The following is a 19,275-nucleotide window of genomic DNA, read 5'->3' on the forward strand; positions in this document are numbered from 1 at the left end:
AGTTTCTTTATTTGACGACAGCAGCACAATATTTCTGAACTGAAATAAGGTTTTCACACAGTGAATATTACTTTGTCACATCCAATTGGCTGATTACATCATAGGAATGTCTGAATGAATCTGTAGTTTTATGTAAATAAATTAATATATTTAGAAATAAATAGACATAAATAATACTGATAAATACATGAATGCAATTTTTGAAAAATTGAAAACTGCATCAAAATTGAAATCTAATACATTAATTTCAAATAGCTAATCAGAAACAATCCAAGCAGCCCTGTAACAGAACATCGTAGTCTTCATCTTTTCCTTGAGTTGTTCAGCTTCGTGAGGAAATGGATGTACGGTTGAAAAGGCTTCTGACCTTTGCTTGTGCTCGGCCTCATTCGGCATTTGTGGTCAATCTGGAAGAGAAACGGAGAGGGTTGGGGATTATATTGCACCTGGATACCACGACTGATGCAGCAGTCACAAAGTCGACAGTGAGAACTCAGTGTCTGTCAAGATGTCATGTTGGCTAACCTCTGGTTTCGTGTCCAGAGCCTGCAGGCCTGCCTTAAGTTCTTGGAGAATATGCTCGCTCGCTGTGTGTACCATCACATTGTCAAGAATGTGCTTCAGCTCCTTGACAAAGACACTCACACAGGAAGACTGCAATTGAAAATAACATACTAGTTAGGTTATCATACCATCATACAAGGCATGTGTCATCGTGAACTGAGCTCAACGTAACAAGGAGATCAGAGTGCAGTCTTGTAAAGGTGCAATACTTACTGCATTTTTGTTCATATACAGCATTGGCACGTGCATCACCTCTGGCTATAAGGACAGAAAATGTATTAAATGAATTTATCAAGCACTGGATATTTCATGTTTCAGATTATGATGTCAACAGTCATTGAGAGACATGAGAGCGAAGCCACTCAGCATGTGTGATAGTACCAATGCGCTATACTTACCAATGTGATACTGCCGTTGTTGAGTTTGTAGAGGCTGTTGAGATCATCCAGTCTGTTCTTAATCTCAAGGTTCAAGGTCATGTTTAATGTATAACCGCAGCAGAGATGCAACAGGACAACAAGGGCGAACACGAACTTCATCATAATGCAGCGCTGTCTCTCTCTCTCTCTTCCTTAACAGCTTCTCTTCGTTGTTTTAGGTGTGAGTACTGAAGTGATCACTATCTGCCCATTCTTTTTATACACAGAGGTCAGAGAGGAAAAGGAAGTCGAATGCGGTATGCACCTACCTGAAGATGCAAATTATTTATTTGAAGATGTCGTAATGTGCAAGTTTCCCATTTTACAGTTCGTAACAATTAGGCCTATTTAAAGATCTTTAAAAAAAACAACTAAAAAAAAACTCAAATCTTACGGCGAAAGATTAAGAAAGAACTGCAAACTATCTTCAACCGGAATAAAAGAAATCGTTTCATCACCTCTGTTATGACTGAGTGGCAAACATCTTGTTTCCCTGCATTGTGTTGAGATGATAGGGCTCTAGATGCAACTTTGTATACCTTACACACTTATTTGCTTGTCTAGATATTATTTAGGAGCTGCGTGTACAAATGCAGATAGAAGAAGCCTCCAATATTCTGTTGTATGATATTAAATCTGTAAATTAAAATGTATCTAAAACAATGACCACAGATTTTAAAGTCTATAATGTTCAATTGTGAGGTTAGGTTTAGCAGTATCCTACAGTTATATTGTATGGTACTGTGAATTTCCTGTGAATATATAAAACACAATATAACACGGTTCCCTCTGTTTGTATTATACTGTAAGAAATCTTTGTAATTTTGTGGTTAATGTAAAGCTTCTCATACTGTTACTATAACCATCATCATCTTCACAGCAATCCTGTAGTTTCTGTGGTCCAGAAGTGATGTAATTTAATCTATTAATATTCAATGATTTTTTTTTTCCACAACTGGATTCCCCTCGTTAACAGCTTCGTTTGCCGTCACAAAGATTGTGGTTAGAGTGTGCGCGCGCTCTCTGCTGACGTCATATAACGAGACGGTCAGTGACCTAATTAGTGACCATGGGAACTTTAGATCTCTCAAGAGGCTGCTATATGCCAAAAATACTCTCTGATTCACCAGTTGGTGCTGGAGGTGATCACTACTACTACTGTTAGAAATGTGCTCGGGTGAACTGGTGCTTCTTTGACGAGAGGAAGCGCGATCGAGAGCAAAATATAACAAGTTCTTAGAGGAAAAGGAAGTATGTTCTTGACAATTAAAATAAACTGTGATGGCCAACCCTTCTACTTTTTTTTTTCTCACCCACTCATAAAATATCTGTGGTGAGAAAAAACGGTGATGATTGTTTCACACTACCACGTAATTATTAACTGCAGGTGATTTCATAGTTTCTGTTTGCCTTGCAACATGTCCAGTGGATGAATAACGCTGACGACTCGGGGCTAGTTTGACAGCGATGCTTTCTCTGTTCTTAATCTTAATAATACATTTGTAAGAGTTAGTGGGAAAGGGAGGGGGTGGGGACTTCCCCTAAACAGAATGCGAGCAGTACATGATCGCGTGTGAGGTGTTGTTAATGTTGCTACATTTTCACTGGGAAATGCCTACAAAGTTTAATGTAATAGTCACTGTCTGATTTGTATTATTAAAGTGAATGTATTCAATATTTATTAAGATTAATGTGTAGACACGTCTGGTGTTTGTAGACATCATGTATATATTTGCACATCTTGTGCATAATTACAGCTCAACATCAGATATCGCTAGCTGTGAAAATAATATAACTGGGATACGTAATATTCAGTATATGTACTGTCACAGCACATGTAGTACAGAATTTATGTTGTGTCTAGTGAACTAAATCAACACCAAACAGTCGCCCCATCACAGTGGGAGGCTGACTCCAGTGGGCCGACATCCTCTTGCTCTCCCAACGGTGCACTCACAGAAAAACATTACTTTACATTTAGTTGACGCTTTTATCCAAGGAGACTCACAATAAGTGCATTCAACTGTGTTGGTATAACTCCAAACATATCAAGAATCATGCAAGGACATCAACTTTATCAAATATGCTGAAAGTTTTTTTAAATGTCTTGTGCAGACTTGCATTAGGCAAGTACCAGTATCTTGAATCTGATTCGTGCAGCCACCAGGAGCCAGGGCAGGGTATGGAGGAGCGGGGTAAAACCAAAGCTGGAGACAGAACTTCAAATCATGCCAACTTTCTCACCTCCGCACAAATTTGATGCCACAAAAGAGTGGTGGGTGGTGGGGGTTTTAGGTGCTGCGGTTGAAGCATACAGATGCCTTTATGGCGGCAAAGTTGTGAAAAAGTACCACATGTGCTGTGTTTGGTTACGGGCTCAGGAAAGTCAACGTCAGCTTGAATCCACAACCCCAATACATCATTTTATTCTTTCTTTTTGGCAAATCGTAAACTGATGTTATTTGTCAGTAGACGTTACCATGGACATCCTGGAAACCATGTGGGGGTAATCATCAATCAAATTGCATGTACTGTGTCCCACCTCTGGCCTTCCTGCAAAAAAAAAAAAAAAATCAAGATTTGCTGCTGTGGCTTGAGTATTGTGCAGCTTGGCTTTTGTGAGGACAACATAGCCAGCAATAAAGTCAAAGTTCAAGGTAAATCAAGTCTCAACACTATAGCCTGTAACATTAACCCAAATAGTTTAAGAAGCCTTAATTATATAAATAAATTGATAATATAATGAATCATTAGAAACTAATTGCAGTGTTCGTGCCCATTGGCAATTGATCAGTTGTGGGAAAGTGGCAGAAATATGACTTTATAACAGTTATGTATTATGTTCATTATTTAGGCTATTTTGATCATATTTGAAATTAACAAATTTCCCCCTGGGGATGAATAAAGTATCTATCTATCTATTTATCTATCATGTATAAATGAATGGGCGAATAGAGTGAAAACACAAGATATAATCAAAAGTGAATAATGAAACATTCGTAGTTGTAATGTCTAATTCGTTTGACTTACGGTCACCTGTCGTGTCTTTTTAGACCTTTGTTAAGCTGCAACTTCATGACTCATACTGTGTCTAATGTGCGAACGCTGTCAATACGTTTGTGCAGCTGTCATCATGGAAGTTAGTCGTGGTGCTCTTGTCTTTAACACCATCAGTGGATGAAGAATCAGATGAGTGTGCAGGTGTAGGGGAACATCAGTGTTCTTCCGCGCACAAGAGGGGAATCTTTGCACCGAGGGAAAGAAGTGAAAGAAAAAAATGGCAGAACAGATCTACAGCCGTCGGCGGTCACAATTCCAAGACCAATTTCCATAACTTCTTCTTCCTAACTCAAATACGTACATGTAAGCGCTGTTTGCAGTAGTTTTGATGTTTCGTGAACAAGTGTTGATTAGAGGGTAGTTAGTCCTGCTCAGATGGGATATAGGCCCCTGGGCGCTGGTGCCTCAAAGGCCTCCTCTTGGGCCTGTTGAGTAATTCACCCACGTTGATGGCTGTGGACAAGCACAAATGCTTGCACAGCTCTTGTTAACACTGTTCAGTGACCTCGCCTTCACAAACTGATGATGTATGCTACATAGTTGGACTTTCTGCTCATATGGGAAACATTTCACCCAGTGTGTGGTAGAGACCTGTGCCGTGCTAGCTTATGGAAAGATGAACGTGTAGCTTTGTGTTGCTAAGTAAATATGACGTAGGTCGGTGAACCTGAGACTGCTGACTATGAGCAGGAAAAACTTTGGTCAACTCATGAGAGATCGTGTATTGATAAAAATGTGAATCGTGCATTTCCGTTGAGGCGGCATTTAAACTTGAGCGTGGCATATTCAAATCTTAACTAAAATGAAGATGTTAAAGATATGTACTTGAAAGAGTTGTAGTGGAAATGCGTGACTGGTAAAATATGATTCTTAAAAAGTCTGCTTCACACCGTACCTGTCAACGGTGTTACACGTGTATGGGAATTAAACTTACGTGCTGACAATGACAACCGACAATCTGAGTGTGTGCACGTGCACAACGTCAGAGAGTACTGTTCGGAAACAGATTAGCTTTAAAGCCGAACATTTTCCCCATAATGTCACTACAAGTTCATTTTGAGGATGAGAATGTCAAAGTATCGCTTTAATAATGAAGGGAAGGAGCGTATGGGTTTATATTACATAAGTGCTAATTTACAACGAGGTGTCATTTTATGGGCAAAGGGAGGTCGGAAGCCACGTGGCTTTTTCTCCGCTGAGCCTCCTTCAAATATTTCACCTTCATTTAAAGCTTGCGTGTTTATTGGTTCAGTTGTTTCATTAGGGAAAGTCAGGATGATTTAAAGCTACTTAATGAGGACTTCAAATTGCACTAATCAGTACAGTGGGACAAAAGAAAAGAAAAACTAAAATGCTTGTAGAATGAAGCTCCGGTGAAAATGCACAGGTGACAAATTAAACCTTACGAAAACACTTTATGTTGGTTTTCCCTATAATTTGTCACTAGTTTGTATTTCCACATAGTAGGACTTAGTCATTCAATTAATTACAGGGAGAGACAGGAGCATCAGCTACCTGGTTTGATCCCAGGCCCATCAGAATTGTGCATGTGTGAGTGGAACAATCTGACAATTTACCAAATCCACAAAAAAGACATGGAAATCAGAATTAGAAACAGTTTATGTAACTTAAGACTGTTAAGTCATATTCATTCTATTTTGTTCATTTCAGACAAACCTGTGTTACTGTAGGTCGGTGTGCTTTTAGATTAGAGTCCAGTTTGTGTTTGTATTGCAGTTTCTAAATATGCTTCTCGATCATTTAACTTAATTTCAGTCATATTTCAGGTTATCATAACATCTTTGTGGCAAGCTGCAAATACCACATACTTCCTTTCGAGGCATAGTTGCATGCAAAACTGTAATTTTATCTCATTTTGAGGCAAAGATAAACTGAAATTGGTTAATTTCAAATATTGTTCAATAACATATCAAACACAGAGAAAGTTAAGAGAATATAATACATACAATATGAAGCATTGGATATGTAAAAGATGTGAATCAAACATCTGGGACCTCCTGCTGGTGCTTTTATATGTTTTTGAACATTAGGATTTGCTCTGTTATATAGTTTACAAGTTATGAAACCCTGGCGAGTGCTGTTGTTTCTGTAAGAATCAAATACGTATCAAATATTCAAATATACGGATCGGATATTTACTGTACAAGCTTTTGATAAATATAAAATTTCAGTTTGAAGAAATTTGTATGATAATCCAGTCATTTCTTTCATTCATCATGACCACCACCATTGCACTCCTTCTGATGCTAATCAGAAACCTCAGGCCGAAATATTCACGCCACTCACAGCACGCACTGAGCAGGAATTCATTGGCTCTAGCCCCACCAAGTGTTTTCAACATCATCTAGCAGTAACACATCTTATTCAAGCATTTTTTTTAACAGCAATTGCATAAAACACTTCACAAACAAGGCACTTGTCAGATATTTCCCCGTTCCACTTCCTACGGTCCCTTCATTTCACCTTGCGGTCCATCGCTATAGCAGTCCTTTTTTTTTTAGCCCTTTTCCTTCAGGGCTTTCAGTGTGACGGTCAATCCTCCAGCATCGCAGAGCTGAAACTCCTCCTCCGCTGAATCATCATGTGGCTGCTGAGGAGCAGCAGAGTGAGCTGAGGCGGCTTCATCCTCATATTCTTCTTCCACATCGGCTTCCTCAAAGTCATCTGGATATTCAGCTTGCCCTGAGACATCGGAAGCCTCGGAAAATACTGCAAGAGAGAAAGGAGGGTTCCAGGCTTTTGCTTTGAAAATCCTGTACACCCTTTTTCAGAGTATCACAGCTGGCTGTTTTTCATTAATGCTGACCTGTTAACAATGAGTCATATACTGTATCTACTAAATGATTGAGAGGTGTATACTGTGCAGTGTGTTGACCTAAGTAGTTAAAACTAGCTCCATCTCAAGCTACAGCAGTGAAATTATGCCTATGTATTGATGCACTATAGTCATCAATGTAATAGGCTATATAATAAAATACGACTCCAGACCATTCTGCTGCAGAATGAGGACTTGGGTATTTTACACGGTGCTATGAGTGTTGTTTCACTTTGCATCTCCACATTACCGATAGGCTCAACAGAATCGCTCCTCATCGGAGACCCCAGGTGCTCACTGCGCTCCTCAAGAGAGGGCAAACTCTCCTCTTCATCAAAGTCCTCAGGATAGTCACGGTGGTTGTGTCCTCCAACACACAAAGCACCATGTTCGTCCTCCACATCACTGGAACCGGCCTCCATGGTGTGCTCTTTTTCTTCCCACGCGTGGGACGGACTGAGAACATCTGGCTGTAGTGTGGAGTTTTTTTCTTCTTTATTCATGTCACAGCTTTTCACATGAACACAGTTGGTCCCTGTGTGTTTGATAGACTCTAGGTGCTTCTGCACATAGGCAGTGTTCAGCATCCAGGCGGCAGTTGGCCTGTTTTCTGGGTTGAGGCAGAGCATTCTCTGGATCAAAGAGGAGACGTCGTCAGAATAGCTGCTGGGCACGTGATCGTACTCTCCTTTGATGATCTTGTAGAACAGACTCAGGAGGTTTGTGGCTGCAAACGGAGGTCTGAGAGCACAGATCTCATACAGCAGACAGCCAAGAGCCCAGATATCAGACTTGGAACTGTACGGGACATCCTGGCACAGCTCAGGACTGAGGTAGCTGGGTGTCCCAACACATGTGGATGACATGTCCGCTGTGTTGGTCATTACTCTGGATATCCCAAAGTCCCCTAACTTCACCATACCTTGCTTTGTTAGCAGTACATTTGATGTTTTGATGTCCCTGTGTAGTATTTTAGCCCCGTGTATGTAATTTAAAGCCACAGCGACCTGTACAAACCATCCCATCACAGTATCCTCTGTGAAAAACTCCGTTGGTTTCCTCTCTTTCACTTTGTCATCTAATGTCCCCCCATCGCAGTAGTTCATCACAATGTAAATGAATCCGTCAGTGTTCGCGAAGGCTTCGTGGCATTTGACGACGTGAGGGTGCTCCAGCCTACTCAGGATCTCAGCCTCCTGGAGAATTGCCCTGTGTGTTTTTGCTCTCCTCGTGTCCTCAACTTTGATCCTCTTCACCGCGTGCAGGCTCTTGCCCTCTACGTGCCTCATCAGGAACACGTCCGCGGCTCCTCCCCTGCCCAGACACAACACCTTCTCGTACTTCTCCATGTGTTGTCTCCGAGGCGACGAATAAAAGCTCCTTGAGAATGACTAAAAAGAGCGTCGCGGTGGGAAGCGCTCCACCAGCTGTCAACACGTGTCGCGGAGCGTTTGTGTTCAGTCTCGTTGCCGTGGCAACTATTCCTGACGAGGTGAAATGGAACAGGAAGTAAATAAAAGAGTTCAATACTTCTCTGTTTGTTGTTTATTGTCTTGACTTTCTTTATTAGGGTTACTATAACATCTGTCCAGGGGAGTACAGAAACGTATCCTTTTAATTAACCCTTTAATGTGCATGTCGTAGCTAAATGAATAAGACATTCCTGTTAAATAAGTCAATGAATTATAACGTTTTAATGACATGAAAAAAGATAGTAAACGTTTAGAGTATAGGCTATGTCAATAACAATATTATAGGCCAAGATAGACCTCGGACTGAACTTGACACTAATGAATGAAAGATAATATACGTGCCCATTTTCCTTCTTTTTAAATGTTGTTACACAATTACATTTATGCATTGCACATATACCGTAGGCCTACCCTATTTTATTATGTTTTTGTCCGGTTGTATCATTTGAGACTGTATCCCGAGGTACAATCCACTAGGTGGCGGTATAGACCTCGAGTGGCTGCAGTGTGCCGATTAATGTTAAAGAAGAAGAAACACGAAGCTCAGTGCGCAGCTTACTGCGCATGTTATGAGCGCATGCTATTACAGTGTTTTGTTTTGCATTAACTCTTGAACTTCAGTCCATGTTAATCTAAAATGCCACCAAAGGGAAAAGGTGGCAAGGGCGGTAAAGGTTGGTGGTCCATTAAGCTGTTATGAACTGTTTCATCCACATTAACTAGCCCGTGGGTAGCAAACGACTGTATTACACACTCCCATGTGATGATGTAGCTAACGTTAGTTCACTAGATTTAACATGATAGTATTGCTCGCGACAATATGATTTTATGTTGTGGTTATTTTTTTTTAATTGGTTTAACTGCTGCTGTGTTGTCATGTTGTGTAGGAGCAGCTGCAGCAAGTGCAGACGCTGACAAGAAAGAGAAAGCACCAAAGGGAGGCACTGCTATGAAGGTAACGTTAATTACACCTTCATCCAAAGCTGCACTGCCAATGAACTCTTAATATGACATAACAGGGGTATCTTTTAATAAAACCATGACTGCCCTCGTCTCTTCCTCCTACCTCAAAGTCATTTTTGGCTCAAAGGAAATGATGTCAGAATGAGTGGTTGAGCCTGGACCAGATAATGCACTTGCATGGGCATCACTGATGAGAAGTAAAAAAACAACAACAAGTGAATCAATAAAGACCATGTACACAGTGCTGTGTTCTACAATAGACGACATAAAACCTGTAGAGATTTTCCCTCGCTGCCCTTTTTCTTTTTGATGAGCTTGTCCTGGCACATTGCATTTCAATTGTCAATGATGGGAATAGGTACATTTTTCATGAAATACACTAAAGAGATATAGTTTGTTCTCTGAAAATAATTAAAATCTCTCAACTATTACTGGAAAACAAAAGCATTATGGCTGCAAAAACATCAGCTTTGCGTCACAAAGAAGAGGGAGCGTTGGGGCCGGAAAACATTTAGGAATTTGGGAGCTTTATCTACATCATATCCTGTATACATGATCTAGTACTGGTTCAGTAGTTATGGGTTGCCTCCCAACCTCTAACTCTGTTTTTATGATCTGTACATCTCCCCCAGGTTCGACACATCCTTTGTGAAAAACATGGAAAATGCATGGAGGCAATGGAGAAACTGAAGGCCGGAGTCCGTTTCAGTGAAGTCGCGTCGCAATACAGTGAAGACAAAGCGAGACAAGGAGTAAGAACATGCACACTCATAATCAGTGGTGCAGTTTTGATCCGTTTTTTGACATGACTGTGTTAGCTCTTTCATAGCTTGATTCAAACTATCCCACAGTATTGACTGTAAGCTTTGACTGCGATGGTCTTCTCTGTTGTTTCCTGTCTACACAGCACATAATTATGACTGCATTCTGTTTAGTTGGTAAAAGCTTCATCCAAATTCCGGCGCTGCTTTACAAAGCTGAATACATCCTGAGTGGTAGTGTTAAATATGGAAGATGATAGATATGATGAACAGGCCTACACCTCATCATGAGTCTTCATGGGTGATGAATTCCAGACTGGTAATAATACTTTATTACCCCATTACAGAAATTTGTCTGAGCAAATGTGCTACTTTTTCAGCAACTCTGTACATCTTTTCCTGCTTATTCACTGGTATACTCTTAGGTACTGGGAAACTTCAGGCTGTTACTCACCATGTAAATATTTGATTTGTTGGAATCATCACCGTACAACAAAGCTTTTATCTCACATCCTTATTTGTGACCTAAGTGCGCCTCGAAACTGAAACCGTTGAAGTTGTTTTTTTTAAGTTCCTGCATTGCTCACAGTTGTTAAAATCTCCCTTTGCCTTTACTGCTCCTCTTCACTCACTTTCATCCTGGCTTGGTACCCATATTAGGTGCATAGTGTGTGTGTTCATCGTGATTGTTCTGTTCATGACAGGGTGATCTGGGGTGGATGACGCGAGGATCGATGGTTGGACCTTTCCAGGATGCAGCGTTTGCCCTCTCTGTCAGTTCAATGGATAAACCAGTCTACACAGATCCTCCTGTCAAGACAAAGTTTGGGTACCACATCATCATGGTGGAGGGGAAAAAGTGACGTGGGGTCGCTGAACACTTTGAAATGATGACATACAAATTAGACGGTGTGCTATATGGTGAAACTGATTATTTCCTGATCTTACTGTTTCAATGCAATGTTTGCTTTTTAATTTACAGAATGTTTAAGAATAGAACAAATTAAATGATCTTGTCTTTGTCAAATGTACACCTCCTTACTGACAATTCAACCTTAGGGGAATATTCTTACAAGCTTAACTTTTACAGTTACATAATTCACTGGATATCTTTTTTAGAATGATAAAGTTGGAGGAAATCAGACCACAAATGGCCAAATAAATCTATTTTCACTCAAGTAGCACAAATTGCGTAATGTTTGTTTCTGTGTGTATGCGAGAGTGACAGAGAGACATGATTAGAAGTGTCAGCTGCACTCCTAAAACCTTCTGCTTTAAAGTCTTTCAGAAAGGGAGGTATTGCTCTTCAAGTGATATCTTATTTTTCTTTAATTTTATAAATATGACTCATATTTGTGATGGTAAAACTGATGTAAACATCAATTAAATGAAGTTTCTGTATTTAAGTTCCAGCCAGCTGTTAGTCCGAACTGAACAAGGAGAACATTTATTTAATTGTTCAAATAAAACAATAATATAAAAAGCACTGACATTTACCAAAGAAAGCAGCATCGATTAATCTCAGTTAATTATTTGGTAAATATCGAAAAGTCACTTGTTTGACGAACATTTCATTTTGTACAAATATCTCCTTAACTGATCTGCATCAATGTTGAGTGCACACCTCCGCTTACAGTTACTGATCAAGTACGATCAAAGCAAGTAATACAAAGATTGTTTTCAGTGTTGTGGACCATGTTTTTAATAACCCAGAGCGGTGCTGTGAGCCCACTGATGACATCCAGACCGCTAGGCGGCAGTAGAGCGCAGGCGCAGTGAGAACACAGCCAGCATCAGGAAAAGACCGTTGACGTCGTTACGCCTTGCTAGATGATTGGCGAGGTAAGATGGCGGCGCCAGAGGAGCCAGAATTATCTCAGGCGCAGACAGAAAAACTCCTTCAATTTCAGGTAGACAGCCTAAATTCCACAATAACATTTGTCTATTTGATCCACCATATGTTAATACACAATTGTTGGCGCTGAGTCACCGTAAATAGGCGGAACCGTCCGTGTTCAGACGCTTTTTGCATTGTCAACTTACCCATAGCCCCCTAGTGTTACCCGTCAATTTGAGTCAGAGCGAACGTTAGCAAAGCTAGCTAATATTAGCTAAGCTAGCTAACAAGTTAGGAGCCTTTACGGTCCATTGGTGTCCTTAAACTGCGTAATGTTTGCTATACTATACTCAAAGACATACCAAATTCAACTGTGTTAACCAACACCACGTGTTACGTGTTTAATGCCGTTAACTTGGCTAACTGTACCGCTCCGTGTCCACTGACGCTCCCAACTACAGACGTGCTGAATAAACAGCACAGCAGTGATGATCGAGCTGTCATTTACATTCATCAGCTACATCACTGCTTTTAGCTACGCTAAATCAAATTGTTGGTTTTGTGACAATACGAGTGATGCCATTATGAACTCTTGATACTTTTGGGGAGCTTACACTCGCTAACCCAGTAACGTTATACTGCTTGGGATAAACAATCAATTTGAGGCCTTCAGACTTACTTTCTTTTTCTGTCTAACAGGACCTAACTGGTTTGGAATCAATGGACCAATGTCGTCGAACATTAGAACAGCATAATTGGAACATAGAGGTAAGTCGACAGAGCCACATGTGAGATGTCACAAGCACCGTTATCACAACACATAGATCGCGTGGCATGCCTACGCTATGTTTGAGACACATATTTGAGGTGTGCTTTAATTCAATCAATTCAACAATATAATCGTGCCATTTTCAACCAATTGTTGTTCTAGATTACCCATCTAAAGTGTTATTGTGTAATTAATGTTACTTCGTCAAAGAGGTTTCCTCCTATGACAATTATGAACATGCCCACAGCCTCAAATGTTGGTCTTTAGGAGCTGCAGTGTTAATTCATATACAAACTGAAACCTACACTGTACGTTTACTACCAATGGACAACTTTACTGTTCATTTCTCCTCTGCTCTGATGCATCTGCTATCTCTCTGTCACTCGACCACAGAGCTACGCCTATATGATACTTCTTATAACATATGCATCTAACTGTGTCAACACCCTACAATTTCAAGGTTTGATGTTTGAAATACATAAATAGGGAAATATACATTTTATTGGCTGACGGAAGAAAAAAAACCACAAATGCGTACATATTGTATGTATGATCCGCTGATTGATCACGGTGTAACGTAATCGCTCACTTCAACCAATGGTGTTACATCATCATTCAGTCAGTCACTCGGTGACACACTGTCACATTTATAGGGCTGGCCCCCCGCTTAGCTGCAATTCAGCCAAAAAAGAGCGAGTGGGGGCCGGGTTTGTGTGAGAAGAGAACACTGGCACAATTTTACTGAAGAAATGGATTAACACCACATCAAATAAAAAATATATATATATATATATACATACATACATACATACAGTGGGGAAAAAAAGTATTTAGTCAGCCACCAATTGTGCAAGTTCTCCCACTTAAAAAGATGAGAGATGCCTGTAATTTTCATCATAGGTACACTTCAACTATGAGAGACAGAATGGGGGGAAAGAATCCAAGAAATCACATTGTAGGATTTTTAATGAATTAATTGGTAAATTCCTCGGTAAAATAAGTATTTGGTCACCTACAAACAAGCAATATTTCTGGCTCTCACAGACCTGTAACTTCTTCTTTAAGAGGCTCCTCTGTCCTCCACTCATTACCTGTATTAATGGCAACTGTTTGAACTCGTTATCAGTTTAAAAGACACCTGTCCACAACCTCAAACAGTCACACTCCAAACTCCACTATGGTCAAGACCAAAGAGCTGTCAAAGGACACCAGAAACGAAATTGTAGTCCTGCACCAGGCTGGGAAGACTGAATCAACTGTGGGAGCAATTATTAGAAAATGGAAGACATACAAGACCACTGATAGTCTCCCTCGATCTGGGGCTCCACGCAAGATCTCACCCCGTGGGGTCAAAATGATCACAAGAACGGTGAACAAAAATCCCAGAACCACACGGGGGGACCTAGTGCATGACCTGCAGAGAGCTGGGACCAACGTAACAAAGGCTACCATCAGTAACACACTACGCCGCCAGGGACTCAAATCCTGCAGTGCCAGACGTGTCCCCCTGCTTAAGCCAGTACATGTCCGTCTGAAGTTTGCTAGAGAGCATTTGGATGATCCAGAAGAGGATTGGGAGAATGTCATATGGTCAGATGAAACCAAAATAGAACTTTTTGGTAAAAACTCAACTCGTCGTGTTTGGAGGAGAAAGAATGCCGAGTTGCATCCAAAGAACACCATACCTACTGTGAAGCATGGGGGTGGAAACATCATGCTTTGGGGCTGTTATTCTGCAAGGGGACCAGGACGACTGATCCATGTAAAGGAAAGAATGAATGGGGCCATATATCGTAAGATTTTGAGTGGAAACCTCCTTCCATCAGCAAGGGCATTGAAGATGAAGCGTGGCTGGGTCTTTCAGCATGACAATGATCCCAAACACACCGCCCGGGCAACGAAGGAGTGGCTTCGTAAGAAGCATTTCAAGGTCCTGGAGTGGCCTAGCCAGTCTCCAGATCTCAACCCCATAGAAAATCTGTGGAGGGAGTTGAAAGTCCGTGTTGCCCAGTGACAGCCCCAAAACATCACTGCTCTAGAGGAGACCTGCATGGAGGAATGGGCCAAAATACCAGCAACAGTGTGTGAAAAGCTTGTGAAGACTTACAGAAAACGTTTGACCTTTGTCATCGCCAACAAAGGGTATATAACAAAGTATTGAGATGAACTTTTGTTATTGACCAAATACTTATTTTCCACCATAATTTGCAAATAAATTCTTTAAAAATCAGACAGTGATTTTCTGGATTTTTTTTTTTTTCTCATTTTGTCTCTCATAGTTGAGGTATACCTATGATGAAAATTACAGGCCTCTCTCATCTTTTTAAGTGGGAGAACTTGCACAATTGGTGGCTGACTAAATACTTTTTTTCCCCACTGTATATATAGAGACAAACAGTATTGTCTCAAGTTATATTTTATATACCTTAAAGGGTTGATATACAGCCAAGCCCTACACTATTTACATCTTTAATCCCATACAGATTTAGTGAACTGTTAATTAATCAGTCGTTCTTTTCTTTTGGTTTATTGAAGGACTTGACTCTTAATATGATGGACTTGAATGTATCCGTTTCAGGCTGCAGTACAGGACAGACTTAATGAGCAGGAAGGAGTGCCCAGCGTGTTTAACCCTCCACCATCCAGACCATTACAGGTTAATACAGCAGACCATAGAGTATATAGTTACATCGTCTCAAGGCCACAACCCAGGGTAAGTCTGCAGCTCCTTTTAATGTTTGTGTTTTAAGATGAAATGTCTGCATAGATGTTCAATGTTTTCACCACACAAAAAAATAAACTGAATTTCTCTTACAATATTCAGTGAAACTATTGCTAAACACACAGCCACACTGTAGCGTGACTGTTACTTTGAAGCCGATCATTGAAGAATGTTGAATCTAAGTAGTTATTTTTTCTAAGTGATATTGTTATTTATAATTGTATTTTAGTGGTATTCTGGAATATGGTTTTCTACCTATTTTCTACTGTCTAAATATAATAGACTGCTTTGTTTCTTCTTTTCAGGGATTAATAGGATGGAGTTACTACTTGATAATGCTACCTTTCAGATTTACATATTACACACTTCTGGACATATTCAGGTAATTTAAGCACATTGAAAACGTGGAGCTGCAGATTAGAGGATGGCTATTGGTCACCACAATGTCCTTTTTCTTTCAGGTTCGCCCTGCGTTTCGTCAGGCCAGATCCTCGTGGCCGTGTGACAGACCCAGTCGGAGATGTTGTGTCCTTCATTCATAGTTTTGAGGAGAAGTACGGTCAGTCACACCCTGTATTTTACCAGGGAACATACAGCCAGGTGAGTTCAGTGAGCACATGCACAGTTACAAACATACATTTGTTCTGCTCTGAATCAATTTTAGTTGGCAGACACGGTGAAATTATAATATGTTGCGTTGCTTTTATTCCTCCTGAAATGTGTAGGCATTGAATGATGCCAAACGGGAGCTCCGCTACTTATTAGTGTACCTTCATGGCGAGGATCATCAAGACACCGACGAGTTTTGCCGGTACGATAGTTATTACCTTACATGCCTACATCGATTGAGTGTCAGCCATCAGAATGTGTTGCACAGCGCCTGTCATTGCTCAGTGTCATTCTATTTCTGTATCATACATTTACTTCTGTTTTTTATTGAAGGTGCATCCTGTTTAGTCTTTGCCACATGTTTATAAAGGCACAGCATCTCTAGTCCAATATTAATATATTCATATAAAACTGTGTTTTTGTATTCAAGTGCACATGAAACAAGCTTTCCCTTATAAATGCTTTATTTTGTTCCACTCATTTGTCACTTTCCTAGCTCCACGTTATGTACAGAAGAGGTCGTAACCTTCCTCAACACACAAATGCTCTTCTGGGCGTGCTCAACCAGCAAGCCTGAGGGCTACAGAGGTATTCACATTTATTGTTATTCAACCCACCAGTTCTTGTGTCAGCTGTTAATGAGTATGTAGCATGCATGAAACATATCTATCACTCACACTTCATATATGCCTCCTGTATAAAGGAGATATGAGACAATCTAAAACTGGATTTGAATATGGGTAAAATGCCCCTTGTCTTTGACTTAAGGTGGTTGTCTTTTATTGTGTTAATAGTTTCAGGTTTTGAGTTAATTGGAACTTCTGCCACCACACTGATACAAGGAAAGATATTTGTGTTGTGTTGTGTTGTGAAAATCATCCAGAGAATAAAGGGGGCAATGAGTCCTGTGGATTACCAACAGTAACTGGGAGATGGCTTCTGAAAAGATGTGCATGTTGACTTTCTACAAACAAAATGCCATTCCCCTCTCCTGTGTCGCAGTAGTTACTGGGAGGCAATTACAGTCTCAGTGGAGAACTCAAATCTTAAGCAAGCTAATAGCATGCTAGCTACCACAATGACCAAGTAGGATGTGGTTTGTTTTGTGTGCGAGCGTTCGGACGAGTCGGCCGTCTAATTAGATAAATAAAATGTACACGAGCAGCGCCGTTGAAGCAGTGAGATTTGACCGCGTGTTATTTGGGCGTGTTTCAGTGTCCCAGGCATTGCGAGAGAACACCTATCCATTCCTGGCCATGATCATGCTGAAGGACCGCAAGATGACCGTGGTGGGCAGGCTCGAGGGCGTCATTCAGCCGGAGGACTTCATCAATCAGCTCACCTTCATCATGGATGCCAACCAAACTCACCTGATGTCGGAGCGCATGGAACGGTACTTGAAATCAATAAACTTACATCCGATTGCTTGAAATGAGACGATCTCATTGGTGAAGTCTTTTTCTCGTTTTATGTTGTTTTTTTTAAACTTTTTGTGTAAGTTGTTGGTTCAAAGCTAGAGATTGAAATGTCCGCTTTCTTCAAATCACAGTAAATCTGTCTCTGTTTACTTTAACCAAATAGTTTCCGTCATTGACTGACTCTTTAATTAAGAATGATGCAAAGATCTGAAGGCTGACTGGAGGCATCGGTCACAGTGCGGTGCCAGTGTATCTGCGCCACTGATGCAGAAGGATCCCATGCTGTGGGATTTCCTCCTTGCACATTAAAATGAGTAATTAGGATGTAGATTAGGATGGAATTGTTACGAGCCTGAATGTCTAAAGCAACCACTGCAGCCGGCCAGCATACCAGAAACGTTTCTCAGTTTATAAGTACAGAACATGTTTTGTTTCAGGGAGGAGAGGAGCCAGACCCAGGTGCTCAGGCAGCAGCAGGACGAGGCCTATCTCGCCTCCCTCCTTGCAGACCAGGAGAAGGACCGAAAGAAGAGGGAGGAGGAGGAGCAGGTCAGGCAAGAGGAGGAGAAGGTCCGACAGAGTGCTCTTGATGAGGAGCAAAGACGACAAGTGAGTTTTACCTTGACTAACAACGAGGGCCAGTGTGTAGCATTTAGGGGGATCTATTAGTAGAAATGGAGTATAATATTGGTACGTATGCTTTCTTCAGTGGAAATAAGAATCGTGTTGTCGTTACCTTAGAATGAGCGGCTTACATTTACATACGGAGCGGGTCGTCTTCACGGAGTCCATCATGCTCCACCGCAATGTGCCTACAGTAGCCAGACCAGACGAACCCAACACTGGCTCTACATAAGGCCATCGTAGTTCTCTTGCACGCTTGGCACATGAGAAGTTTCAGTTGGTTGAAATTGGGACTAAACCATTTGACTACATTTTAGAGATACACCAATTTCAATTTTAGGGTTCCGATTTCTGATTGATTTATGTTAAAGCCGGACCTGCCGAATCAGATTTTCTTTCTAGGAGCTATATTTGAGAGCAAGGCTCCAGAATAAATTATTTTTACCACCGCCCCAGAAAAAATATTCAAAAAATTATAAATATTATCCCTTTACTCTGTTATTGTGATCATTAGTGGCTATTTGAATGAAACGAACAATTCAAATGATTAGGAAATAAATTATTGTATTTTTATTGAAATATTTGCTTTGATTAAAATATGTTAAGCACTACTCAGTAAAATCTATTTTTTTCGTGTGAAACATTCAAAATAGTTGTTTGAAGGAGATGTTTTCACAGCAATATAAAATAGATATTAGGAAGTTAAACAAGTCATAATTTCCTCTAACACTAGCTCCAAGCAGTTTATAATATATTATTAATTCTACTAATTCCAAGATAATTTTCTATCAAAGCAAGTATTTAAGTATATACACATTTATATCTTTATCATTAGAATTGTGTATTTTTATGCAAATGACCACTATAGATGACATAAACAAAGTAATAGGATAACATTTTGAATTGTTGTTTTACACTGACTAATATGTTTGGGATGATTCCGGGACAGTGGTGAAAAAAAGTCGTAATCGGCAGTTAAGATTATTATTTTTTTTTTTTAAATTGGAATTCGCCAGAAAATTGCAATCTAACCAGTACTGGTGCATCCGTAATCAAGACCAAGATGTGTCAATAGGCTTTACCATGGGGTTATTTTCATATCTATCTATCTCTCTATCTATCCATCTCTCTATCTCTCTATCTCTATATATCTAGATCTATATATCTATAGATCTAGATATCTATATATATAGATCTATCGAGATATCTATCGAGATAGAT

General features: G+C 40.3%; 3 protein-coding genes across 4 annotated transcripts; 2 read left to right on the forward strand and 1 right to left on the reverse strand.

Annotated features, from left to right (window-relative positions):
• Window positions 1-6,561: 6,561 nt before the first annotated feature.
• nek12 (NIMA-related kinase 12) lies at window positions 6,562-8,262 on the reverse strand. Its single transcript, XM_031858160.1, has 2 exons — window positions 7,043-8,262; window positions 6,562-6,773 (listed from the first exon to the last, which is right to left on the reverse strand). The coding sequence occupies exons 1-2, from the start codon at window positions 8,226-8,228 to the stop codon at window positions 6,562-6,564; spliced, it is 1,398 nt and encodes a 465-aa protein (XP_031714020.1). The 5' UTR covers window positions 8,229-8,262.
• A 630-nt stretch (window positions 8,263-8,892) lies between these two features.
• pin4 (protein (peptidylprolyl cis/trans isomerase) NIMA-interacting, 4 (parvulin)) lies at window positions 8,893-11,253 on the forward strand. 2 transcript variants are annotated; one of them, XM_031858043.1, is made up of 4 exons: window positions 8,893-9,025; window positions 9,239-9,306; window positions 9,947-10,066; window positions 10,780-11,253. In XM_031858043.1, the coding sequence occupies exons 1-4, from the start codon at window positions 8,989-8,991 to the stop codon at window positions 10,936-10,938; spliced, it is 384 nt and encodes a 127-aa protein (XP_031713903.1). In that variant the 5' UTR covers window positions 8,893-8,988; the 3' UTR covers window positions 10,939-11,253. The 2 variants fall into 2 exon arrangements, with proteins under 2 accessions (XP_031713903.1, XP_031713902.1); XM_031858042.1 differs by having other exon boundaries at window positions 8,893-9,306.
• A 639-nt stretch (window positions 11,254-11,892) lies between these two features.
• faf2 (Fas associated factor family member 2) lies at window positions 11,893-18,635 on the forward strand. Its single transcript, XM_031857955.1, has 9 exons — window positions 11,893-11,985; window positions 12,612-12,680; window positions 15,260-15,394; window positions 15,709-15,785; window positions 15,865-16,003; window positions 16,129-16,214; window positions 16,509-16,600; window positions 17,228-17,405; window positions 17,868-18,635. The coding sequence occupies exons 1-9, from the start codon at window positions 11,923-11,925 to the stop codon at window positions 18,097-18,099; spliced, it is 1,071 nt and encodes a 356-aa protein (XP_031713815.1). The 5' UTR covers window positions 11,893-11,922; the 3' UTR covers window positions 18,100-18,635.
• The last annotated feature ends 640 nt before the right edge of the window (window positions 18,636-19,275 follow it).

Source organism: Anarrhichthys ocellatus, unplaced genomic scaffold (genome assembly GCF_004355925.1).
Source record: "Anarrhichthys ocellatus isolate YVR2014 unplaced genomic scaffold, GSC_Weel_1.0 scaffold19, whole genome shotgun sequence".
In the NCBI taxonomy this organism is placed as follows: Eukaryota; Metazoa; Chordata; class Actinopteri; order Perciformes; family Anarhichadidae; genus Anarrhichthys; species Anarrhichthys ocellatus.